Source organism: Hipposideros armiger, unplaced genomic scaffold, assembly GCF_001890085.2.
Source record: "Hipposideros armiger isolate ML-2016 unplaced genomic scaffold, ASM189008v1 scaffold_594, whole genome shotgun sequence".
NCBI lineage: Eukaryota > Metazoa > Chordata > Mammalia > Chiroptera > Hipposideridae > Hipposideros > Hipposideros armiger.
Window position 1 is genome coordinate 245,630 of NW_017731944.1, and position 27,160 is coordinate 272,789.

The 27,160-nt window shown below is 37.2% G+C and overlaps 1 protein-coding gene across 1 annotated transcript in view; it reads left to right on the top strand.

The window, feature by feature from the left end:
• The window catches only part of EREG (epiregulin), a 39,006-nt gene extending 16,346 nt beyond the window's left edge, over positions 1 to 22,660 (top strand). Inside the window, exons 2-6 of the mRNA XM_019624580.1 lie at positions 3,064 to 3,362; positions 15,061 to 15,147; positions 16,547 to 16,670; positions 17,306 to 17,455; positions 19,342 to 22,660. Of these exons, the coding sequence (XP_019480125.1) occupies positions 3,064 to 3,362; positions 15,061 to 15,147; positions 16,547 to 16,670; positions 17,306 to 17,455; positions 19,342 to 19,426 (745 nt within the window). The 3' untranslated portion in view covers positions 19,427 to 22,660. The remainder of the gene's footprint in view (positions 1 to 3,063; positions 3,363 to 15,060; positions 15,148 to 16,546; positions 16,671 to 17,305; positions 17,456 to 19,341) is intronic.
• The last annotated feature ends 4,500 nt before the right edge of the window (positions 22,661 to 27,160 follow it).

Below are 27,160 nucleotides of genomic sequence, written 5' to 3' on the forward strand. Positions count from 1 at the left end.
CCTCCCTCCCTCCCTTCCTCTTTCCCTCTTTTCTTTCTTCCTTCCTTCCTTTCTTTCTTCCTTCCTTTCTTTCTTTCTTTTCTCTTTTCTTCTTTTCTTTAAGCTGAGCCATCCTGCCACCTGTTGGCAGCTCAGCGGCTGCTCAGCTTGGGCCTGGAATGGAACCGCTGTTGCTCAGAGCTCAAACTCTTGAGCGAGCTCTTAACCAACTGAGCCACTTGACCGGCCCCTTAATACATTTTTTAAGAATAGCATTTTTTATCTATTATATTTAGCCTATAGATATTATTTAGATTTACTAACCCCTTCAAAACAATCCCAAGACCTCTCAAACTGGAAATTGCTGATCTGGCTGATGTGTTTAAGTCACTTCTTAGTAGGAAAATTCCATATGATTTGAATATTTTCTTCCCAAACTGTTCTATCTTCAAATATGTTTGTGCCTTTAAGAAGAATTATTATTGTACTTCATAATATATACATATATATATATACATATTTAAATGAGCGATTAATGAAAATTGTCCTCAATTATAAGAAAAAAAAAGAAGACTTGTGCAGAGGCAGTGACAAGCCTTCCTTGATGCGTCATGATGGAGTCATTCTCGAAAACTAATAGCTAGAAAATTGGGTAAACATAGAACCAATAAAGAAAAGATTTCTTCACACCATGTGATGAGCACCTTGCTGTGGAAATTTTCAGTATAAGCACAGCATTTTTTTCACTGTGATGACATCTCATGCTTACAGGCATCAGTTACAAAGTAACAAATCCCTCTCCACATATAAATACCATGGAGTGGATGGTTGCAGTGACCCCATTCTCCCCAGTGAGGTCCCACCCCATCCTTCTTTTAAGCACAGAGCACAACAGTATATTTGATGAAACAAGACATTAATTAGAACTAATAAATTCTTCTTCCCCTCACTCCTTGTGAGTACCTGAGCGTGTCACTGTGCATAATAAGGAAACACTGTCACTTGACACCCCACTCTTTTGAATTCGGCCTTAGTTTTTCAAACGCTTGAGCTATTTCTTTTCCAAATCAATTTTGTCAAGCAAAAGCCACTACACAGCCAGCAGTCCCTTTTCCTAATCCTAACTTATCAAATTGTGATCACTGTGACCCATTTCCAGAATCATCTTTCTTGGTTCCATTTTTTTTGTTTGTTTTTAACAAAAGATCAGTTAAGTGAGAAGTCATTTTCTGCTTGACTTCTTGCTAGATTCAGAAGCTAGATCTAGGAGCCCATAATCCCACCTCTTTCTTACTATGCATCAATTCATTTAACTCACAAATACTGACCACCTACCACATACCACCAACCTAACAAGTGCTAGCCTCTCAGCGTTTACATATAATAATAGATACTTTTCATGAGCATTAACTCTGTGCTAGGCATTTGAAAGTAAGCACTTTCATTATCTTTTATAAATTAGGTAGTATTATTATCATCCCTATTTTACATGGGAGGAAACTGAGAGAGATTAAATTACTTGTGCAAGGTTTCACAAGCAGACAATCTAAATTCAGAACCCATGATATTAACCACTGATTAAAGAGTGAAGTAAGTATTTGTTTCCCACATGAGATTTCTGGACATTAAAGGGTACCATTTAGGGTGATGGAGAAAGGCAAAAAATAATAATAATAACAAGGAATTATAAGAAGAAAACAATAAAAAGTAGAAAGGTAGGAGTTATCAACATCCATCAGATTTCATTTTCCATTCAAATGTGGAACAGCCATGGTCATTGGTTACACATTGCTTTCATTCTACAATGGCATAGTTAACTCTTTTAAGGAGGGTGCATCTCACAGTGGTCCATGCAGTGTTATCGCAACCTTGGTGTTATCAACATGATGCTCTAACCAACTGAGCTAGCTGGTCACCCCCTAAATATGTTTCAGTACTGCTAAATTTACTCCAGTTTACTCACTGTTCTTAGGCCCTACAGGGAAATACAATAAAAAGTAAGATAATTTATGTATTCCTACAGATCTGAACATATAACTTACAAACAAGAAATGTTAAATAATGCAAAGTAGTTTTATCAGGTGTCAAGTACCAGATCTAGAATCCTATGAGCCTAGGGGGAAGATGAACAATACAAGCTGTAAGAGATCAGAATGAGAAGAGATTCCTGTAGGCTCAAGAAATCAGACCCTTGAGGAGAACCATAAAAATGAGTGGGATTTCACGAGTTTCAGTAAAAGACAGCCATTCCCCCCAAAACTGTGACTCCATTAGCACAGACAGGAAAAGATGGAAAAAGCAAAAGCATAGTGAGTTTTCCAGCCTGGCTGGTGAGACAATTTTGTGAACTAGTGGGAGCTGAGGTTGAAAAGACCAGGTTCACGTTTCTGGCAAACCTTGTCCAAAAAGCCATGGGAAATCACTGAAAGATTTTGTAAAGGGAAGTGACAAGATTAAGGCAAAATTTGGGGAGGTTAAATCATAAGCACCAGGCTAATGGATGGCAAATAAGACAAAAGAAAAAATAATTTAGGACTTTCTTCGTAATCACTGGACTTTGAAGCCACAAATAACTAGTACCAAGGAAACAGAGGCACTGAGAAGGAAGGTGGAGACTTGAAACGTACTTCTGGGCGGGGGCAGTTATGAATGTGAGGACAGCGCTTGAACTACAAACTTCAATAATGTCCCTAAGTGATACACACCGACACGGACACACAGACACACAGGCGCACACGCCCTCCAGAAGCTCATACTGCGAGCACCAGCTCTGGAGGGAAGACTGACTTTGATTCCAATTATGCCTGTCACTCTGAGCAACTAAAACCACCCACTACTCTGGCAGGTGACCCCACAAAGCAAACCAATCCATCTGGTCCACGCTCCCCATCTCCACCCGCAGGAGTCAGAGAGGGAGATGGAAAACTTTGGGGAGTAGTCCCCGGCTAACCAGAAGAGCATTTTTTTAATTCCTCCGCCAGTCTCAGGTGTTCTGAGGGAGGATGACATCGGGGCAGTCCTCCGGCCACTCCTCCCCCGAGGCCGATTATGAAACTCTGGACACTTTGTACCTCACCCCGTTAGTAAGTCCTCAGGCCTGAGGCTCCTCCCCAGACTCATAAAGGTCGCATCGCGGCCAATTGAGCTCACTTGCCTGGCAGACCGGGTGTCACAGAGACAAGCAGACTGTGGCCCGCCAGGCTCTCTCTGCTCTGCAGCCGCAGCCCCACCGCTCCCGCCCCGAGGTGCACTCGTTCCCCGGAGCCGCCGCCTGCTGCCCGCCGCCCAGCCCGAGCGCCCGCAGGATCCCCCGAAGCTCACCGCCTGCAGGACGATGGAGTCGCGCCGCGCCTTCTCCGTCCCCGCGCTGCTGCTCTGCCTGGGTAAGCCCCCGCCCGCCGCTGGAGAGGAGACTAACGCAGGCCAAGTTTCATTTGTCATTTGACAGCTGGGGAGTTTTCCACTGGGCTAAAGTGTACTCATGTAAAATAATGTCTCTTGTAAGCAGCTCTGTCTTTCCCTCAAGCCGGGGGTGGTGGAATGATGGGCTGAAGACCGGAAGAGGGTAATCTGTGTTAAAAATGTTTTTCATTGATAAATTAACTATTGTTATACATGTTATGCATCAATTAAAATAGCTCCGTATTAGGCAAAATAAAAACTTCAAAAGCTTTTTTTTTTTTTTCCTTTTGTAAATGCGCTGTTCTAGAAATCCAAAGACAGGGATGCACTGTTGACGTTTCAAGTTGTGTTCTTTCTTGTTGGGGGAGGGGGGTGGGCAGGGGGCGGAAGTAGAGACTAGACCCGCTCGCAATAGGACACCGTTTGGAAAGAAATGCTTTCCCTCTTGTCTAGCCCTCAGTTTTCTATAAGCTTCTGGGGGCGCTGGCGCGTGCGGGCGTCAGGTTTGCTGGAGGTTCGGGCATGACAGAATGACAATGCTGTTCCTGCATACCTGGAGCTGAAGCGGCAGGGACATGGTCAGGTCCGGGCGATCCTCACCGCCCTGGGATCCTAACACCTGCCGCTTCCGGCTTCCCCTGCAACCCACGCAGCTGGAGGCTGGTCAGGAGGTTTCACGGGGTGCTCACAGCACCCCATAGCCTGTAATCGCTGAGTGTACTTTATTGTCTGTCTTCCCATTTGAGATGATTTAGTGATTGTGGACAGGAAAAAAAAAATCCTATGTAACCTTTCTGGTTTGAAAAAAAAATCACTTCTCCCTAATTCCTTACACTTCAAGAGGAATTGGAGCTGTATATGAACATTTATATAAGGAAATAAAACTTGCCAGTCTCGCATTCTTTCTGGAGTTGCAATGAGGCGAATTCCCCTAATTCCCTACCTATGTAGGATGTGACAGTTAAATTATTATTTCGACATGCCTTATCTAAGGGTATGGGAAACCTCATGAAACGTATGCGTGCATAGTGGAATTTTTAAGTCCATGAACGTAAGTGTAAACTGAATATGTGGTTTCCACCATGACTGTGCTGAGTGACTTACTACAATAAATTCTCAGTAAATAATGTGGCTTTGCTATCTTTGCTTTGGAGTTTCTGTGAAAAAAAAAATAAATTTAGAAAAGTGACAGATTTCCTAGAGTTAGAAATTAACCTAGAGGTCAGATCTGGTTAAGCGCTTCCCCCTCCCCTAAACCCCCACCACCACCACCTGTAAGGTTGCATCTGAACAATAGATGTGTCTGTCCTGAGACACTCATTGAGTATTCTAATTTGAGACAGCAAGAGTCTATGAATAACCTTGTTACTACCTACCTAATGTGTGTTGTGTGTTTTTGTTGTCATGAAAGTGCTTAATTCCTTTATTGCATTACTTAATTATAGTTCACCTATTTCATCAGCTGCCAAGCCCATTTCCAAATGAGCTAGGTCAGTTTCTGTTTTCCCAGTTTGTTTAGATATGTCTCTGCCACAAGGAAAGTTCCTGTTTGACGTTCTATATCACATCTCTCTACTCTGTGCAGGTATGCAAGTCCAACAGTCTTAATCTAAAGCACATGAAAACAAGGCAAGGCCACCAGTTATTTCTGAAATTGCCTATTTTCTCACAAATAAAAGATTACCTAGAAATGCTCTTCCCAAATGGCTATCCTTCAAAAGAAGAAGTTTATTTTAGATTTCAGCAAACGTTTTATTATTGCTCTTTTGGAATTTCTATGTATTTATGACTGTGGACAAATAAAGACTTCTTTAGTTCTATCATCTGCCTCCAGCACATACAGATTTAAAGTGCTACACAATTCACACAATTATTTGGCTACTTTTAAATTTCATAAATATTTGTTATTGATGTTCTTACTTTATATATTGGGAAACTGTGACCGAAGGTCCCATAGAAAAGCAGGGCTAAACTAAGAAAGTTCACACCTGAATGAATGTACTAGCACTTTTAGCTTACTGAACATGAGTAAAAGGGTTGAGATACCCCTAACTAGATAACATACTTCTAAATAATCCACAATTTCATAGCTGAATTATCATTTCTAATCTTGTGATTGTTACAGAGTGAAGAGCAGAAATTTTTATCTTGAGTTCAGCAATTAATGGTTAGGGGCTCTTGATCTAAACATCTCCAGGATAACTTGTCCTCACTCCATTGCACAATACAGAGAATTGAGCAGAACAAACATTCTTTCCTGAGAATATGAGAAGCACAGATCTCAGTGAGACACTGGCTCACCTCTGATCTTTTCTGTTGGCCCTGAGGGTTTATGAGCTGCCTGAGTGTTACTTAGCACACTGGAGATGACACATTATAGGCGAAAAACATGATGGCGGGGTTCTTCTGCATCGATTTTGACCTAGGTACTCTAGCTGCCTTCTGCATCATGTTGCCATATGAGCAACTTGGGTAATTGGTTTAGCACAGGGGTCCAGCTCCATGAGTTGGGAAAGAAACTGAGAGTTACCAAACGCCTACTGGGGGCCAGCCATGTTGTGTGTTAGACGCTTTACACATATCATCTCATTTAGTCTTTAAAATCACTGTATGAGATAGGTATGATCTGCCCAGCTTGACAAATGAAGAAACAAAGTGAAGTCAAATGTCTTACAAGGACTTAGAGTAAATGGCAAGATCATTCTAGAACATTGTGTAAGGAGCCAGAGGGTCTCAGGGTTCTCTGGAGCTTACTAAAAATAAACAAGCTCCGGAGCAGTCTGGGTGCTGACCCCGGGCTTGGAATCTGTACATGGTATCTTTATGGTGTCACTCAAAATTAGGCACAGAAAAGATGTGACTGTTTTCTTAAACTGTGTTAAAATATGTTGAATTTTTACTTAACCTACATTTACCATTTTGAATCCACACAGTCCCCGGGAAATTACTTTTGTTATGAAGCAATCATTGATGTCACTTGACTGAAGCCTTTCTTTCTATATTTGCTTAGATGTATATTAAGGAAAGTGATCAAGGAGAAGGATACCTACACCCTTTTTCTTTCCTGTATTCCTTTTATACTATCGTGAATTGAATAGAGTATTAATAAGGGACTAAGTTGGAATCTATAGCACATTTCCATCAACAGTGAGAAAATAGACAGACTGCCTTGGTTAAAAAAAACAACCCAAAACAGTAGTGTGTAACTCTCACACAGTCACTTTGGAAAATTGAATTTGAATGTCTTCTGTCCATTTTTGCCCAAGAATCTCCTATTTCCTGGTTGTCACCTCAAAGATGCAAATACCATGTTAGAAACCCTCTTCAAAGAGACTGTAAGTTAAGGTGTGGTTTCCTCATCTGTAAGTCTTCATCCTGAATATGGACCTGTGTAATTTATCTAATTAACGTGGCTATAACTGCTGTAATATTCCTTCGGAAGACAATGGGAAGACTCCCCAAAGCTATAATAGGAAAGAGCCCGAGCAGGAGCACCCTGACAGCCATCACCTTGGTATGGCAATTCTGGAAGCTTTAAAAACAAAGTAATGCAACAGACTCAGTGTCCTCTGCGGATGCCGTTTATGTAAGTCTAGTTACAAGGCAAATAAAGGTGCAGTGAGATTCTAGGCTAAAGTAATGATTTACTTAACCAGGATACTATCTATAATACACAATATGATTCGATAATTGTCCAGAACAAAAATGTTAACCCTTTAAATTTTTAGGACAAAAATCCTGAATTTCAAATTTGAAGCATTAAAGTGAGCTAAATATAAACCCTCTTGAAAATCCTCAGGATAAGAGGAAAAGACTTCCATACATATCACAGACACATATATATCACATATATATCACAACACATTTACATATGTCAAACTTTATAATTTTGAATCAAGAGACATAGTGTATAGAAAAAGGTTTCACCCCCCCCAGTTCTTTCATTTCATGCTTTCAGAAAGATTTATTCCTTTATGATCTCAGTTTTCTTATCTATAAAATGGAGATCACAATAGCTCTGTTATTAGGTTACTGTATATGGATTTAATAAATACGATATTAGGAAATAATAAACAGCATTTAAAAAATTAGAGCTGTTATCATTATTATCACATGCTTTCTTACAACATAACGTATTCGATCCTTAGGATAATAAATATTATTATTTCCATATCACAAGTGAGGAAATAGATTTAAAAAGAAGTGAGTTACACATCGTGTAAGGTTATGTGTTTGAATATGATACACTCTTTGCTGTGGATGCTCCCAACTAACAATTCACTACTTAATAAAAGTTCTAGTCATCCTTTAAGACTGAAGAGACGTGTCCAGGCTTCTCTGATAATTCCCTCTACCTTTATCCTGCCACTCAAAATAAAAAGGAAATGTGCAGCCTGCTCCCCCCTCCTTGTTCCTCTCCCGTTTCTCTGGTCCTGCCCTTTTCATGTCACATTGTAAGAGCGTCTCTAGCTTTGTCTCTCCTTACTGGTGTTGTACTCATATTTTATAATTCATATTGTGCTAGAATAATATTAGACGCTCAAATGTTTGTTGGATGGAAGATTAGGTTGATACTTTAGAGTTTTCATCACTGTGTATTGACTCAACCAGCTGTTTTTTGAAAATGTGCTTGAGAAGCAAAATACTTTGAGACTAAGAAATAGGTTTTGAAAATTTAATTTTGTTGTTTCTGATAAAGTCTAATAATTGTTCTTCCCTCCTTTTTTAAAATTTCTCTTAATGTAGGCTGTATTTACTGATGGTATGCCTAACAAAATATAAGCTTATTTTAAATTACACACACTGTGTGTGTGTGTATGTGTCTGTTTGTGAAAGAGAGAGAGAGAGAGAGAGAGAGAGAGAGAGAGAGAGAGAGAGAAAGATTGAACAGTGATATGAATGAATGATGCATAGTCAGTAACAGAAAGGGAAGTATTGTTTTAGAAATGAAAGGAACCTTAGAGTTATCTAATCTAAATTCCATTTCCCTCTCCACACCAGCCCATTTCTACCTAGGTCTCTGTTTTCAGAGATAAGAAAACTCAGCTGCAGGGAAATAAAATTAGTATCTGAGCTAGAACTAGGCTCCATACCTCATGGGTCTAATGCAGGGTTTTTCAGCCTTGGCTCTATTTACATTATGGACTGGATAATTCTTTGTTGTGGGCTGTCCTATGCATTGCAGGGTATTTAACAGCAACCCCTGGTCTCTACCCACTAAATGTCAGTAGCACCCTGCCCCCTCCAGTTTTGACAACCAAAAATGTCTCTAGGTATTGCCAAATGACCCTGATTGACAAAATTAAAACACAAAATGTGATAGATAGATGATGTATTACAGAATTGTACACCTGAAAGCTATGTAAGTTTACTAACAACTGTCACCCCAATAAACTTCAATAATAATAAAAAAAAATTCTGAGTTGAAAACCACTAGCCTAACGTGTTTTCCATTGTTATAACACATTGCCACTCATAATTCACCAAGATGAATCAAATTAATATTAATGGTAAGCCAGATGCAAATATAAAACCAATTCTAGTGTTAAAAAAATCAACGTAGCGATTTTTATTGCCTGTTTTAGCACCACTTGCCCTAAATAATGATGAATCTTATTAATGATGGAGTCACTCATACTTTCTTCTTCTATCATTGCCTTGCTGATCACCCCATGTCTCCTTTTATAATTCTGATCTCTTGGCTCCCACAATGCTGAACTTCCTTTTTTCTCCAATTTTCTTGGCCATTTCCACTCACTCACCACCTATTTCCCCAAATTCTATTATTTTCCACTCCATACTATCTCCCTTGACATATTTGAATGGCTCCTGTGCCTTTAGAAGTCATAGTTCCTCATATGACTTTCAAATAGACTCTGTCAACTCCATTCTTATTCTATTACTTAAGATCCATATTCCCAAGTGCCTCATAAATCTAGATGATATATGAACTGCAAACCCAAACTCCTTCACTCATTATGTTCCCCTTCATGTCCACCAGCTCCAAGTGCCGCCACAGACCTGCTGCACTGCCTGGTTTTCACTCTTTTAATGGCACCACCCTCCTTGGTATTTTCTAGCCCAAAAGTTGGCATCATCTATGAGTTCTTTCCTTTCCTCTTTATCACCAAGCATCTAGCCCCATTAACTCCATTTAGGACAGGAGCTATATCTCTTGCATCAATTTTCCTTTTGGTATCTTGTTCAATATCTTCCATATAGGAAAACCTCAATAGATATTTATGGAACAAATATCATTTGAGACATGTAGTTACTAAAAGTAAGCATGGCTCAGCTGCCCTCCCTCTTTTCCACACATTGGGTGTAACTAAGCCCTTCCCACCTTAGCATCATCATGCTACAGATACATATGTGCTTCTCACTGAAGTGGAGGTCTCCAATATTGATCCAAAATATGCTTTTAGAAAAGAAAATTTCTCAGCGTCTTTTCCAATGTGATAGTTGCATTACACAGATTCTCTGAATGTAAAGTAATTAGCTTTGAGGCTTTTAAGATTACCTTTCACATACTCATTTTCTCCTTTTTTTTGTTTTTGATACTCACTGATTAAAAGCCTATCCTTTTATAAATTCATTTTTGGCAATAGGCCTGTATAAAGAATGCATAAAATGATAGTCATTACGCTTCTAAAAATGCCATTAAGTATTCAAAGCTTAGGGCCTCAATATGACCATAATGAAAAAAAGGCAAATGGTAAACACTCATAATCCAAACTGTTGCCCCTGTAGGAGGCTTTTCTTTTGAAACAATAATGTAATAGTAATTTAAATTTCTGGATTGGATCTGTAAGGATAAGTGTGATAAGCAAGACAGAAGGAAGTGAAGATAGAAAAAAGACCCTCCCATATAATGTCTTGAAGAAAAAAATATATTTCCAATAGAACATTTGAAATAATACTCTAAAAATGAATTTTTGGCTTTTAGGGGACACAAGTTTCATATTTAGAGCTCTTAGCCACAAAATTCCAAACACCCAGATTAACATAAATTGTACCCTTTACATAAGAGTTCACATGCATTCTCCTTCATTACGAGAACACTTCCATTTAGAACAAGATATACATCTTTAATTGCATTTTTAGGGTAAAATAAACTATACCCTTATATTTTGACTCACTGGGTCTCGATTTGAATAGCTTTAGGCATAGTACTGTTTGATGATTGAAATATATGAGCACTTGGAAGTATGATTTATAAATTACTATAAAAATTGAAGAGTATAATGCCTGTGAATTGAAAAACATGACCTATTAAACCTTTTCTTGCCACTTGACAAAGAATGTCCTACGGCTATCTTTTTAAACTCAAAATTAAAAGGAATAACTTATTTGTAACTTGTTATTCTATCAACCTCTGGTTCCCTCCTATTTTATCTCAAATAGTCATAGTTGGTTTTTACATTTTGCTTTTAATGAAGCTTAGTTATAAGGCTAACATTGAAAAGCTGTAGGAAGAGAATGATTGCTGATAGAAGGCAAGGTTTTATACGTAAATATTATAGATTACTCTATGAAAAGTAGGATGTTACTAGAAAATACTGACAGTAGTTCTTCTCAGCATCTGATGTGATAAAGTATTTACAGTTATTTTAACCAAGGTGAAGTAAGACCTTATCTATAGTGAAATTTGATTTAAAACAAAAAGGCACCTGGAAATGATGAAGGCATATTCACTCCTTAAAGTATACAAGACCTAACAAGCCTACTATGTTACAGACAAATCCTAAAATTATAGACTGCCATGGAAGAGGCAGAAAACTAACAGTCCATGAGTAGAGTGGCATGTGACCTTAACAAAAGTGTGAACAAAGCGGATTTTGCTACTTGTTTGGGCTGGGCAAATACTATGATTCATTATGAGTTTGCTGTTCTGGTCTAAATATTCCAAAAGGTTCAAGTAGGAAAATAATTTGCATTCCTTTCACTCTGTAATGTATTTCATTTTATTTTGGGTCATTTTTCAGGAGAGCCATTTTATCCTTGAGAATTGCAGTTGCTATTGCTGGCCCAGCTTGGTTAGCCAGTCACAAAAGCCCTGCCTGCTTCTAGATGAGTACCTCAGGGTGGCCATGAAAAAGCAAAGTCAGAAGAAACCATAAGAAAGACATGCGATAAGAAAGACATTTTGTACATTTGGCACGCTGCCTGACTCTTGGGCAAGTACTTCTTAGTGCTCCAGGGCCCACAACGTTTAGTGCTATCCCCATTCGGGTGATGGTATTCAACTTCTCCCACGCGTGCGGTCCCCAATATTGTATAAGGGTGTAGGCTGGGCCCTGACTCACAGGGTAGAGGTGATTTGTATCCTGTGAGTCACCGGCACTATTTCCTGCTGGCACATTTGAAATTTCACTGAAACACAGTCTCTGAAAGGGGAAGGGAGAGAGATGAATAGGTGAGCTCCAAGTTCCTAAAACCCATTTGGAAAGTTCACAGAAATAATGGCCTCTAAAGGGATTTTGATTTTTCATAGCAGTATTGCAATAGAAGCTCCAAACTGCCAATTTTGAGTTTAGAGATCATTTACCCCCATCACCTCGCGCAGAGCAACTTCTACCTTAGTTACCGATGGAAAGCTTGCCACCAATACAAAGGACAATTTTGTACATTTGTAGCTCATCTGTTTTCTGGCACACTGATACTCCCCAAAATCTTTATTTTGGTATCAGAGTGAATTATTTTCTTAGCAGGGACCCATGGTCAAGGATCAAAAATTGAAATCTAATATTTGCAGTTGAATCTCAGAGAGATGGTGATGTTCAAAAACACTATAAAGTCATGAAAAACTGAAAGATTAAAGAAATATATGGATATAACTTTAGCATCAATTCTTTCCCTGGATGACTTTAAAATAGTGAGTAGTGATTCTTAAGGGTGACAGGGTAGGAGATATCAGAATCTTCCATGGTGGATTTTTTCAGTCTTTTGATCACCCCCACTTACTCCTCTACCCCAGTTTGCAAGGTTCTGGGGCAGGGGTGAGGCGGAAGGAAGCTTGAGAACCACTGCTTCAAAGCAATAGAGCTGTGCAGATGAACACATGATTTAGTACTAACTTTGCTATCTTATTGGCTGCATACATCCATGATGGAACTGCAGTCTAAAAACATTCATTTGAGAGACACATTTAAAATTATTTACAATTTCGTCTGTAAAATACCCGGATGTTGGATTAATGTAGCAAGTCTCACAGAAACCATCCTGACTGATGGACTATGTCCAAGGGAACGTCACAGCTGAGGAGAGCCCAGTTTTTGTGGAGGCACACCCTGCACTGAACATACTTTAATTCTCAAAGACAAATATTTCACCTCTGGCCTGACCAAATGGAACAGTTTCTAACAGTGGAAAAACTAACAACTACTAAACACCTTAAAAAGAAAAAAAGACTTAGAAGCAAAACAGCCAAACAATTAGCTGGATTCTAAAATAGTCGCAAGTTGCAGTTGTAAGCAGTTCCAAACAGGAAAGGCTAGTTTCTGATTTCTGCAAAGGATAAAGAAATGAGCTTCAAATGTGCATTTGCACAATGGACCTGGCTGGCCCTTTCATGTTGGGAGAATTGATAATTCCTCCTCCACAGTGCTCCTGAGTTGAAGCAAGGAGGAAGAGGACTGTCAAGGATGTAAAAACACACACTTAGAGCTCCAGCTTGTGCTGAGCACACTGTATAAGCTAAAAGGTTTAACTCTTCAGTCGTGAAAGTGCATGGTAGAATTATATTGAGAAATACAACAAAATTGGCTTGGTTGAGAATCTAGCTCATGAATCTAGCTCATAAAAAGCTATGTAGACAAAATCATCTTTTTCCATCTTTGTTGAATTGGCAGTGAAATCCAAATTCTAGCCATCCTCTACAATTTAAGAAAGATTTTCCTATGAGTAATCGAAGCACCATTTATACTGTAGGAGAAATATGGAGTGGGGAGAAGACAGCTCTAAACTTTTCAAAAAGTATTTTCAAATCATTGAAAAACTATGACGCAGATATCAAGACACATTTCTAACTCTTTTATGGTCACTAGATAATTGGTATTTGACAAATCATTTAATGTAACTGCACTGAGGTTGTTTGAGGTTAATAACTACTTCACAGGGATGTTTTAACTGTCGAGTTTGAAATATTATGAAATTACATACTGTTATACTGATGCATAGTTTTCAGTACCCAAAGACTATGCAATTTGCTTAACAGATACATGCCTTCTCTAATTGAGAAAATATATAATAAAGTCCTTTATTACACGGATAAATCATCCTTTGAAGTACCAAATTAGAGATGTATAATCTTGTTACAGACCAGTAGAGGGCATTACCCACATAGGAGTATACTGCTAACACTGGAGCCTAGATGTTGAGCATCAAGGAACATTTATGGGAGTTTCTGGTATGTTGCCCTTTTTAGAAAATATCGTTTCCTTTAATTATCCCCAAAACTCTGTGAGGGAGAGAAAACAAATCACACAGCTCAAACTTTCTCCCAGGATTCCCTTTCCACCATACTTTGTTGCCTCCCTTCAAGGTTAAACATTCTGCTTCAATTTGTCCTTACCCTCTTTTGTTCTGTGTGATATCCATTATACTCTAGCATTTTATTGTCCTGTTTCCAAATTCTGTAATGTGACCCATTAACAACAACGCTATGTACCTTTAGGAAAGTTACTTAAACTCTCTATGTCTCAGTTTTTGCATATGTCTAATGGCAACAATAATAGCTTACTCAAAAGTGACTGAGAGGATTAAATGAGATAATATAGATAAGGAGAACTATGCCTGCTTATAGTGCATGTTCCAGAAATGGTAACTGCTGCCAATATTACTACTACCATTTATATTTATGTAACAATTACTCATATGGACTGGAAACAGTGGCTGAAGTACAAATGCCTGACTCTTAAACAGAAGAGGCTAAACTCTCTTTAGTAAACATCCGTGAAATTAAAAGCATTCTTCTTACGCTTTCTATGCAATTCAGAGACTACTTGAGTCATTCCGGTGCCTGTTTTCCAGCATTTATTTTTTCAGTGGAGACACATGAAACGCCTTGTTCAAACTCCTCCTGGGCTGACAGAAACTGTATTCTAGGGCTCAGTGAGGTTCATCTCACCTGTGTGTTCTTTCCCAAGTCAGATAAGATAGACAGTATTCTGACTTGGCTTCGATTACATTTTACAATGCAAAGAGTAATGAAATCAACAATGAATGTATCTCAGGTTGAGAGTCCTGTTTAGTTGTTACCTTAAATAGAGCCTACTTTTCATTTGAAGCCTTCTTTTGTGATAGGGCTTCACCTTGGAGCATTGCTCTGAACACATCTTGGAGTGAAACAGTGCAAACCGTATGGTTTTCCCATTGCTAAGCTTCTTAAGAAATCAGACTTCAAAATCAGGTGTTTCAAAAGGTTCTTGTGAAATATTAAACTAACCATGAATGTAATGCCAAGGCTTTTTTTTTTTTTTACCCTTGGACAGAAGAGCTCGGGGTTCATTTGTCTTTCAGCTATATGCCTGTTTCCATGAATTATTTTTTTGTGGTTTTGATGGATCAAATTCTTGAAGTCATTAAAACAACTCTATAAATACTGCAGTTACGTGGAAATCCGATTAAGGTTTCTTTCCTTGAAGCATTAATTACATATTTCATTTTCTCCATAAATAGGTTTCCATCTTCTGCAAGCAGTTCTCAGTACCACTGTGATTCCTTCTTGCATCCCAGGAGAATCTGAAGATAACTGCACAGCTTTAGGTAAACCGCACTTTGTCAACACTGCATCAAAAGTTACACATTTTTAACAGAAATATAACTTAAAGACTGTAAATATATGATGGGAAACAAAGGGAGGATAGCCTCTGTGTTAATAAAAGAAAATTTTAACACTTCTTATGAATTAGTGACCTGGAAAACTTATATAAAGAGATAATTGGGGGGAGGGGGCTGAGCATTGAGTTATATGGAGAGATTTGATCTTGAAGAGATAGGGAACAAGAAAATCAGATTCCCTATGGCCATTCCTCAGAGCTCGCTGTGAAACCATTCTTAGAGGTTGGATTCCAGGCAACACAAGAAAACTTAAACTTGTACAGAGTAGATAATCAATGTCTTTTTGTTGTTATTTTTCATAAGAGGAACACATGATGCCCTTTCTAGTCGCAGCATTCATTTAGAAACATTTATGGAGTATGCAATACGTGCAAACATGGTGCTTAAGAATAGGGATACAAAGATAAGTGATGCATAGTCTCTTGCCTGCAAGGACCTCAGAGGACTCTGGATGCCATTCAGGAGAGGTCAGCTCTCTGTGTAGTCAAGAGTTATTGAATCACTGAGCCAAGGGTTATCCTGAGTCAAGGGCTATGCTGAGAAATCAGGATATTTTCCCTAACGTCATCTTCTCTCTTATCATCCTTTATCATTGGACCCTGGAGGTTTGGTCTGCCACCCACCCTCTTTTTTTTGTTATTGCTTTTTTGAATTGCAATCAAGATGCAATTTTTTTTATTATTTCATAAGCATCCTTCCCATTTTAGTATATAGATTGCAACACTATTTCTAACGAGGCTCCTATTTTTATTGTTGTTTTTGCCTAACTGAGGCATTTGTACCTTGGGGTTTGTCTAGCTCATGTTCAATTCTCATTGTTAGTGATGGTAGGAGGCTTTGATTGATTTCTTTGATAATAACCTCAAAAATTTGGGAATGCCCACCGAAACAAGCCTTACGTACTTAAAAGTCACTGTAGAATTAAGCTCTCTTTAATGAATTAATGGATTCAGCTAACAATTGCTTTTGGAATAATGAATTTCAGAATATTTTGAGACTTGAAAAAAATTGGACAAACTTTGGGTAACTGAATAACTGTAGAAGGTAATGATTTTTGTGTGTATCTAAAACTTAATCGTTGTCTTTTGAGAAGTACCCGGTTTGTCTGATTTAGTCTGTTTGACATTTTTCCTTATAGATCAGGTGCTTGTTTATTGTCTCAGGACTGTGATAATAAGAGTGACTTCTGCTCCTGAAAATGCTCATTGACTGAATGGCCCCTGACCTGCTTTGTCACAGTAGATCAGTGGTTACTATTCTGAAAGGGCGATCAATGCTTCAAAGAAGGCAACAGGATAAATTCAGCTTTCCATTGCCTTCACAGTTCGGACAGACAACAGTCCTCGTGTGGCTCAAGTGTCAATAACGACGTGTAGATCTGAAATGAATGGCTACTGTTTGCATGGAGAGTGCATTTACCTGGTGGACATAGATGACAATTACTGCAGGTAATATCCCCCAAACAAACAAGCAAACAAAAAACAGGTTATTTCAAACCTATATTTCTTTTTCTATTTTTCATTTTTAAAGTGACTCCATATTCCCATGAGCAGAAGTTTATGTATATGATGAGCATGCAATTTGTATGTACCGTTAAAAACTTTAATAAGGGTTTGTTTGTTTTTTAAATTAGAGAATAGTAGTTACCAAACTGTACAGATACCTCAGGGGTACAGACTGACGAGGGGTTCAGATGCCTCTCTCTCACACTTGCCACACTTGCAGCTCAACTTTTAATCTTTTCACTGGACTTATGTATCAGCCACTGTTTTAGGAATTGATTCCACTGTTACAAATAAAAAGCACCTCCAACCTACAAAACTTATGAAACACTGTTCTAGACTGGCAGTCACCCTGGCAGCTGAACCAGACTGTCACTTTTGTATCACAGCTCAGCTTAAGAGCTATGTGGAGCTCTGTTTATCGAGGTTGGCCCAGTTCTAGGTCGGTCTTTGAATTCACAAACTTTCGGTAAACCATGTAGATTTCTTGCATTATAGTGTGAAATTAGTTCTTACAGAACAAATTCATAACCATGATTTCTTTTTAAGATAATTGATCTTTCTCTTGCATTTTCTTTTAGGTGTGAAGTTGGTTATGCCGGTGTCCGATGTGAGCACTTCTTTTTAACCGTCCAGCAACCCTTGAGCAAAGAATATGTGGCTCTGACTGTGATTCTTATTATACTGTTTCTTCTCATTGTTGCTGGTTCCATATACTACTTCTGCAGATGGTAAGCCAGTGTTTTTTTGCACTCTGCTTTTATAAATTACTTTTACATAATACAGACTTACAAACTTGGTAAAAATATAGACAAAGTATTATTTAGAGGGATCAGACAGATTTTGCATTGATGATACTTATACAGAAGTTTTAATGACAGAACATCTGGATTTAATTCTATTATTAACTGTTACTTATTACCTATGTGACCTTATGCAAGTCAAACTTGGAGCATCAGTTCTTTATAAAATACAGATAGCAATCCTTATCCTACATTAATTGCAGAACTGTTTTCAGTGTTGAATATCATAATTCATGGGAAAGTAAACCATAAGCCATGATGCCAATGTTATACTTAGGCAGTTGTATTTAATTTATTAGGTATTTTATAAAACACAGCCTTGTAAATTGATAACCCCAGAGACTAGGATCTTAAAATTTAAAGCAGACTAGCAGAAATGAGTTTCCAGACCATTATAACAGCTTGCTTTTAAAAAATGGCTCATGTCAGTTTCCTAAAACAGTCACAATCCATTCTCATGTACAATACAAGACTGCTAGGGTTAGGACAGGATATGGTAACAGTGTGAATTAGTTAACAGCTGTCTTTAAAATGTCTCCATGAATCTTTCTTATTTTGGATATGGTACAAATCGTTCAATGTAGATTTGAATGAATTTTATTTTTTGCTGAAAGTAGTGCTCTTCTACTTTTGAAAGTTCAAAAGTGTGCTTTTATAAGATTAAATTTATTTTGTCCAGGCTTGATTCTAAGTATTCATCAAATAATAATGCCTTCCTAATTATGATCACAACTGAATATGATTATAACTGAAATACACCAGAAGGTCTTTGACTATAATTCTTCCTCTTATAAAGGTAGGGAAAATGAGACCTGGGGGGCGGGGGGATTGACATGCTCCATCTCATGTAGTTGACAAGCGGCAGAATTAAGGCTAAGCAAAGTCTTTTTAATTGTATTCTTCCACTGCATAAACATTATGCAGTTTCCTCAAGACTACATGCCTCATTCCAAAACAGGTACAAAATGCACTCAAAATATTAGGAAGATAGCTTGAATGAATGAATGAACGAAGATTCCGAATTGTGATAGATTTATGAACCCTAGCGGGAGAACCTGGCCAGGTTATGTAACCTACTTGTACTTCACTTTCTTCATCTGTGAAATGAAGATGATAATCACAAATAGGATAAAATAAATAATAAGTGTACAGCACTTAGAATATTGCCAGTCATCTAATCAGTGCCTGATAAATACTAATTATATTAATTTGTATTGGTGATAACATTATATCAGTATGATGGGTAGAATGTAATAATGCAGTGTGATAATCAAAATACTAGTTCCTTAGTAGGAAGGAAGGAAAGAAAGAAACGAATGGAGTGAAGAAAAGAGAGATTGAGATAGAGATAATAGAGAGGGAGGCAGAGAAGAAAAGAAAGAGGGACAGAGGAAGACAGAGAGAAAGAGAGAAAAGGGAGGGAAGTGAAGGAAGAAAGAAAAGAAAGGAAGGAAGGAAGGAAGGAAGGAGGAAGGAAGGAAGGAAGGAAGGAAGGGAAAAACAACAACAAAGAAACCAGGCTTAAATCTGGTCAAATGCTCTCCTGGAGTCTTGCAATGTTCACAGTCATGTTAAAGTCTGTGAGAAGTCCTTTAATTGTGTTCCACCATTTTCTGCCCAAGTTGTTTGAGCACAGAACACTAGCCCTTTCTCCTTTTTCCCTCTTGTCCTACCTAAACCTATTCACTTCGTCATTTTGGAAACACTATGCTGATGGAGCGCTTGAATCCATATATTTGTTCCTTTTGTCAACATACTTTGTTCTTAATACTGTTAACTACAGGGCTGACAATTTCATTTCTGAATATTTCTAGGTACAGAAATCGAAAAAGCAAAGCACCAAGGAATGAATATGAAAGGGTGACCTCAGGGGTTTTGGCATTGCCACCACAAATCTGAATGGTGCCATCAAGCTTACGGGCCAGGATGCAAGCATGCCTGTTTATGTTAATATTCCTATTTTATTAATAATATTTATGTTGGGTTATGTGTTAAGTCAACAATGACATATTTTTAATATACTTGGAAAAGTTTTTATTTTTGTTTTATTATTGACTATTTCTATAATGTACACAAACTATTTAATATGGGAAGAAAATTGATATTTTTGTAAGAAATTATTTCCTGGGCTAAATGCTTTCTTGAAAGTTTCAAAACTTATTTACCTGCTGCACAATGCTTAGGAGTAAATAATCCCCAGTTTGTTGCTCAGGAAATATACACAAATGACAGATTTCTGTAAGCCTAAATATGTGGTCAAATCAATCGAATATTTGTCTACTCCTCAAATCAATGATAATTGGTTTGACTATATAATAGTTTGAAGTATGAGTTGACACTGCTGTGTCATACATTGAAACAGTGATACAATGGGAACCGAGAGAAGCAAATATGAATCATGCTAAATACCACATCTTTGAAACAAACTAAACTGGGAGAGCTGTGCTCCCTCCAAGCCCATCCTCAGCTAAAATTCTGTTTCTCTGCCTGGAGGGGAAGTGAACAATTTCCTATTCTAACTCACAACTCCTGTGGACACTAGTCACCAGTCTAACAGATTTTCCTTAAGTAAAATGAAACAAGAACTTAATTTTATATCATCTTTTAGGTAAATAGTAGATATTTTATAGTGTCACAATGTGTTTTTTGTGTGTAACACTTAATGTGACATAACTGTTGCTCATGAGAAAAAATCCACACTTAAAGCCAAAATTTGTGCTTCTTTTTAAAAGTATTTATTTTCATAGGGACTTGGCTGAAAAAAATTTAAGATGAAATCATAGTCCAAGTTTGTTGGACTAAACATTAAAGAAAATAATTCTGTATATTGTCTAAAGACAGATATATAGTTATATACAACAGAGTTTTAACTTGAAATAATGCAGTAAGTAGCTTCTTCTAGAATTTAAAACTATGTATGTAAAATTATATCCTGCTTCAGGAAGTGGGGAAAATAAGTCATAGCATATTTTGCCAAATGAACAAATTCATTTGAAAGCTTTTAAAATTTAGAAACTCAACGACGCCTTCCCTATGGAGCCTAAGATGAAACAAGGACCCTGCTTTCTGTCTTTTATTTTTTTGAGAGAAACTAAGGTTTCTCCCGTGCTCACAGCCTGTGGTCTCAGTGAGTTAAATAGGATACTTGGCAACTGCATAAGGAGCCACAGCTGTCACCTCCTCCGGATCTCATGGGAGACTGCCTCACTGAATACTCGACCTTTGGGTAGAGTCACTCAGGATCACACACCTGGTCAGGGAGGGTCTATTCTTTTTCCACTTCTCTTCATGACACGTGCTAGGGCAACAAAGAGAAAATAAGTGATGGCTGACCTCTGAAGTGCCAGGTGCCAGGACTTGCCTTCATATAATATATCCCTGCATTATATATCCTGGTGCATTCACATGATTCTTATCCAAAGTCCTGGAGATATAGTGTGTGTGCATGTGTGTGTGTGTGTGTGTGTGTGTGTGTGTGTGTATGTGATGTATATTTTTATACAAACACTTGTACATTTGAGCTTAATCATAGAACTATAGTCATTTGGTGCTCTATCAACAATATATAAAACAAAGACAAAATAAAAAAAATACAATAAAATTCAGTGAGATCTAAAAGGATCTTTCTGTTTTTCATTTAACAGAGTTGAAGTCAAATGTGCTGTGTAAGAACACATTTTAAATCCTATAAATATTGACATCTACTGTATGCAAACAAAGTCTGCCTATTTTAAGTGATCTTGATTGTTTCAAAGAAAATGTATTGATTAACCAAGAAATCAGCTTCAATTCATTTATTTACAAAAGGGAGTCATATTGGTTTACCTTAAGCATCTCAATTCATATTACATAACTAATTGTGTGTAGCTTGGGATGGTTTTAATCTGTACTTAAGAAAGTTTAAAAACCTAACCACTGTAATAGTTACTTATAAATGCATATTAAATAATAAAAAAGGTATAACCCAGATTGCTTTTTATAGGTGGTAATAAGTAAAAAATGATTGCTTTAATGAGGATAATGCTAAGAAAACATAAAAAATGATGCTATCAGCTCATGTTTCCTACAATGGAAAGATTTGTGTTCAGATTTAGTCTATCTTCTTCATTTTACAGGTTTCTCACTATATTTCTAGAAGGGTCTATTTATGTCCAATGTATTGAGAACAAATGCAAATTGAATGCATAAGTGCATAATTTATGGCTTCCCATCAAGGCCACACAATAACTCACTTGACACACTCCATAACCAAGGATGTAAAATTCTATGATTGATACTAAAGGTTTAACCTCAAATTGAGATTTATGTAATTAGTATGTTGAACATTAAAATACAGTAGAGCACTACTGTTCTTCTAGACATTTTTTTGCTCTCACCTCTCTGCTTTTAAAAGTCAACGCAGTGGGAGAAATGGTGCACTGGTATGATTATATCTAACTCAGATTTTTATTTTTTGTGTCCTTAAGAGTTAGCTAAAATCAATTGCTGTCAGATAAACAAATTTTCATGGAATAAATGTGTGATATTAACTTCTAATTTCTATTGATTTCAATGATACAGTTTTTAAAACTTATGTCTGATCCGTTTTGTCATTTTTGCTGCTCTGTAGACTTTTGGGAAAAAAATGTGTTTCATTTGCTGCCCAATATTTTCAGTTTGTTTTTTTTCTACTCTTATTCATAGGGGAGAAAGGGGAGTAACAACTTATATAAACAGTGTACTGGAGTACATTTTAATGTTTTAATTTAAGAGTAATTTTACCTGAAACATTTGTTATTCAAATTGGATCATGTTAAATATGAGATAATGTATTTTTCTGTTTATTTTTTTACACTCTGTAATTTGCACTTTGTAAGTTTAAAGAGCCATTTTGGTATTCAATTTATATTACATATTAAAGATGCTATGGGACATAAAATTGTATTGCATGCAGCTTAAAGTAACTTATATGATAATGAATTTTATCAGAGTACTGAATTGTATCAATTTGTTTATGTTCAATATCAGCTTTGATAATTGTGTACCTTAAGATATTGAAGGAGAATATAGAGACTTTACAAGATACTATTAACATTTATTTATTTTTGTTGGGAACTGGAAAAAAAGCACAACTGAAAAATAAAAATGCATTAAGCCATGCATAAAAACTTCACTGGTAGAGTCTTTTTTTCCTTTTTTTTCCATAATTCACTAAAGAGTTTAAAAGCAGTGACAGGACTACAATGTGTTTAGATATAAAGACATATGATCTCAGTTTGGGTAAGCATTATATAACTTTATCACATTTTATGGCCTACCATAGTAAAGAATTTCTTTGAAATATAAGAAGTCACATTGATTATAAAATTCTCGATGTTAGTATTTTGTTAAAGAGTATTTAAAAGTATTTCGAAAAGGAATAGATACCCTACTGACATATGATACCAAAAATATATATATACACATTTTAAGAAAGGAAATCTGTATTAAAATTTTAATACTCAATATATACCAATAACAAAAGATGAATACAAGTCACGTTTGACTTCTGCAATTACAAGAGGTGCTCAAAGTGGTTACCATCAGTGTCCAGGCACTTCTGATTACGGCAAACTACTGCTTGAGCAACGTTGACCAAAGTGTCCACTTGTATACGTTTTTTTGGCATCCTCTGTTTATATATATATATATATATATATATATATATATGAAACTTTTAAAAGGACACATCTGCCAGAAGCATGTCTCATGATTTTTCGTCATCTTCTCCCAACCAAGTGGCTTGGTTTCCCCAGGCTTTCAGAGATGGAAACCTCTGGTCCCTTTGAAGCTCCAACACAGTAATGGCTCCCATTGTTCATGTGCCAACAACACACAGAGTGCTTTATCTATTTATTAAATCTTTGCCCCATTTCATTAGCCTGCAGATAGGGCAGGGAGGCATAGCTATGACTATTTTACAATCACAATGATAGTAAAAGGTGGAACTGGCATGAGAAACAAGGCCTTCTGATCCCCAATTCTACTGTTATCCTGGTCATGTCAGAGGCAGCATTACCATCATGTGGAGTTAATCTGGAATCTAGTTTAGAGTTTCCTTCGGTTAAAAAGAAATTTTTGTAAAATAAAATTCTTGGGAACTTACAGAATCATCAGATTGACTCTGTTCAAAGTCTGAGAACCCAGAGGATAAGAAAAAAAACTCTTTGAAACACATTTTCCACTTGGCTTCCAGGATATCACTCTCACCTGACTTTCCACCTGCTTCTCAGTCTCATGTTAGGTTTTCCTTAATATCTCTCATCCTGCACCACTGATTTGTAAATACTGGACAGCCTCTAACTCTCAATTTTGGGATATTTTTCTCTATATGCCCACTACTTACTTTATTTCATATAGTCTTATACCTTTAGTTGTCATGTATATACTGGTTACTCCCAGCTTAGATATTTCTGCTGAGTTCAAGACTTCATTATTCAACTACTTATTTAATATCACTTGGATGTCTACTAAACATTCATAGGTAACATGTTCAATAACTGATATCCCCCTGAAAAGTTGTTTCTTCTACAATGTTCCCACCTCAATTAAATTCAGTTTCATCCTTTTTCTAACTTAGGCCCAAAATTTGGTATTATCTCTGGGAGGTGCTAAATGACTCATTTTAAGTGATTTCAGAAAGGATTACCCTAATTTTTTTTAATATAATAATGACAGAATTGGTTACTTTTGAAGAGATTATGTAGAAGGAAAAAATTCCAGTATACCAGTTAGGCAGACTATCACAATTTTCAAAAGGGAGAAATTATAGGCACTGAATTTGACTGATCAATTCTAGGTCATATTTTACCCCAAATGGCCACAAAACATTATAAAACATAAGTGCTGTTCATGAAGTTCCAACATGAATTCATTAAGAAGGAGACATAAAACATGGATTTCTTAAATATCCTGTTTGATCACCAGCTAATGGTATTCACCCATCCTATGAAAGCAAGCACAAATGCTCCATTCAGTTTATCTGAATATCAAAAATATCTGGGGAAAGTCTTCCAAAAACTTCATATGAACCTGAAGTATAAAGTACCTATTAAGAAAATAAGCACAGCCTAGGCTCATTAATGCAGATATTTTGAATGGATCCATTACATGCTAAATAGACAGAGCCATGAGACAGGATGATAGAAAACTTTGGATAAGGGCTTGATTACACTCACTGGGGATATAGGAGATATACATAAAAAGTTCAATCAGTGGAATGGTGACTTTTCCAGTCAATCTGTCAGAATACCTATTTCCAATTCTTTGGGGGAACAGCAGGATTAATACCAAGGAAACAAGTTCCTGGCCCTCAACTTGTTATTAAGAACAATTCACATTCTAAAAAAAAAATGATAAAAATCAATACTCTATGAATTAGTCTACCAATATTTATTGAAAATCTGCTTTTAAAAAATCTATTAATATATAAGGGGTTGTAGAGTATTCAAAAAAAGTGTAAAATATACTGTAGTTTTCAAGAAACTTAGAAGAGGAATTTGAAATTCTGGGGACATTTAAAGAACAATCCAAGACTTTAGTAGTTAGGATTGTTTGATTTTCATGGGACAGAAATAATTCTGGCTTAAGAAGAAATGTGTGGGAAGGAATTAGATAGAATTCAAGGAAAAGCCAAAGAAACAGGGAAGTTCTAGTAATTTAGTTAACAGTGGGCTGCTTCTAAGAGGTGATGTGCCACTATTTTTAGCTCTTGGGTGCCTGTGGCCTAGGGAGACACATTGCCTAGCTGGCATCACGGGCTAGCTTCTTGGCTAGGAGGGAAGTACATTGTGGTTGAGAAGCCACTAAATTGATAGCTAATGGGAGAAACCTGCCCCCCAAAGGAAAATCAGAGTGATCTTACCAGAGGAAGAATAGATAAATTCTGAACAGACATACAGAAGTCCACCATATATACCAAATAGTATCATATCAAACAATTTAGAGAAAGGTGACATCAAAGCAGAAGCTTTTATTAAGGAGGTAAGAGTTTAACTGGGCCTTGGAAAATTGACAGGACTTTGATAAGCAAAGGAAGGACTGTAAGACATTTTAAATGAAAGAATAATCAGCAAACACACTAGAAAAATCATAGCATGTTTAAGGCATGTCATGGAGACCATCCTGACAGGAGCATAGGACCTCTATTTGGGAATAGTTAAGACTTTAGTTTGAAGGATCTTCAAAGCCATACTGAGAAGATAAACTTTACATTAAGGGTTAATAGGGAATCTTTTAAAGCTTTCGATCAGAGGAGTGACACCATTAAGCAGAACAGTGGTAGGCAGAATAACGCCTCCCTCCTTTCATCTTCCAAAGATGGACACCACTTAATCTCTGGAGTCTGTAAATATGTTCTCGTCTATGGCAAAAGGGACATTGCAGATGTGATTAAGGTGACAGACCTTGAGGTGCGGAGGTGATTCTGGCCTAGCCAGGTGAGCCCAATCTAATCACAAGAATCCTTAAAAGCAGGGTGCTGTTCCCAGCTCTGGTCAGAGAGCTGTGCTGGAAAAGGACCTGACCCACAGTTCCTGACTTTGAAGACAAAAGAAAGAGGCCACAAACCAAGAAATGCAGGTGGCCTATAGCAGTTATAAAGTCAGGGAAGATTTCCTTCTTCTTTATAGCTGAGTAATATTCCATTGTGTAAATGTATCATAGTTTCTTAATCCAGTCGTCTACCGATGGGCATTTCAGTTGTTTCCAAGTCTTGGCTATTGTGAATAGCACAGCAATGAACATAGGGGAGCATACAGTTTTACGAATTCATGTCTTGGGTTTCTCTGGATAAATACCTAAGAGTGGAATTGCTGGGTCATAAGGTAGTTCCATTTCCAGTTTTTTGAGATACCGCCATACTGATTTCCATAGTGGCTACACCAGTTTGCAGTCCATCAACAGTGCACCAGGGAAACTATGGTACATTTACACAAAGGAGTATTACTCAGCTATAAAGAAGGAAATCTTACCATTTGCAACGATATGGATGGACCTAGAGAACATTATGCAGATAGACCAGGTAATGGAGTGTTGTAATGACCTAGATGTAAATTGAAGAAAGCTTAGGTCAAGATTATGTCTGGAAGAACAGAGAGCAAAAACAGAGAGGAAAATTTTAGACACATCACAGAGGGAGAACCAAAAGTACTTAATGATTGAATATGAGAAATTAGAGAAAGTGAAGTCAGAAAGAATTAAGTTGAGGAAAAGGGAAACTAATCTAGTTTAAATATGTTGAATCTAAGATAACAGCAAGATATATATATGTTTGGCAATACCTCAAATTTATATATACTGTTTTACAACTTACAAAACACTTTCACATCTATTAACTCTTTGTTTAAATGCATTCTCTGAGATGGAAGGTAGAGATTAATAATTATTACCTACAAGAGAATATAGGCTCCAGAAAGGTGATGGTTTGCTTTGAGTCACAAAGTGAGTCAAGTCATAGAACTTATGCACTATTGCAGGTCCCCTGAGTCCCAGGCCAAATTTCCACCCACTTGGAGCTGCCTCCCAGTGTGGAGCTTGGCTGTCTAATCTGAGATAAAGATGTAATGGCAGGAAGTCCCATCACAGAAACTGATGCCACAGAAACATTTCAAGTTA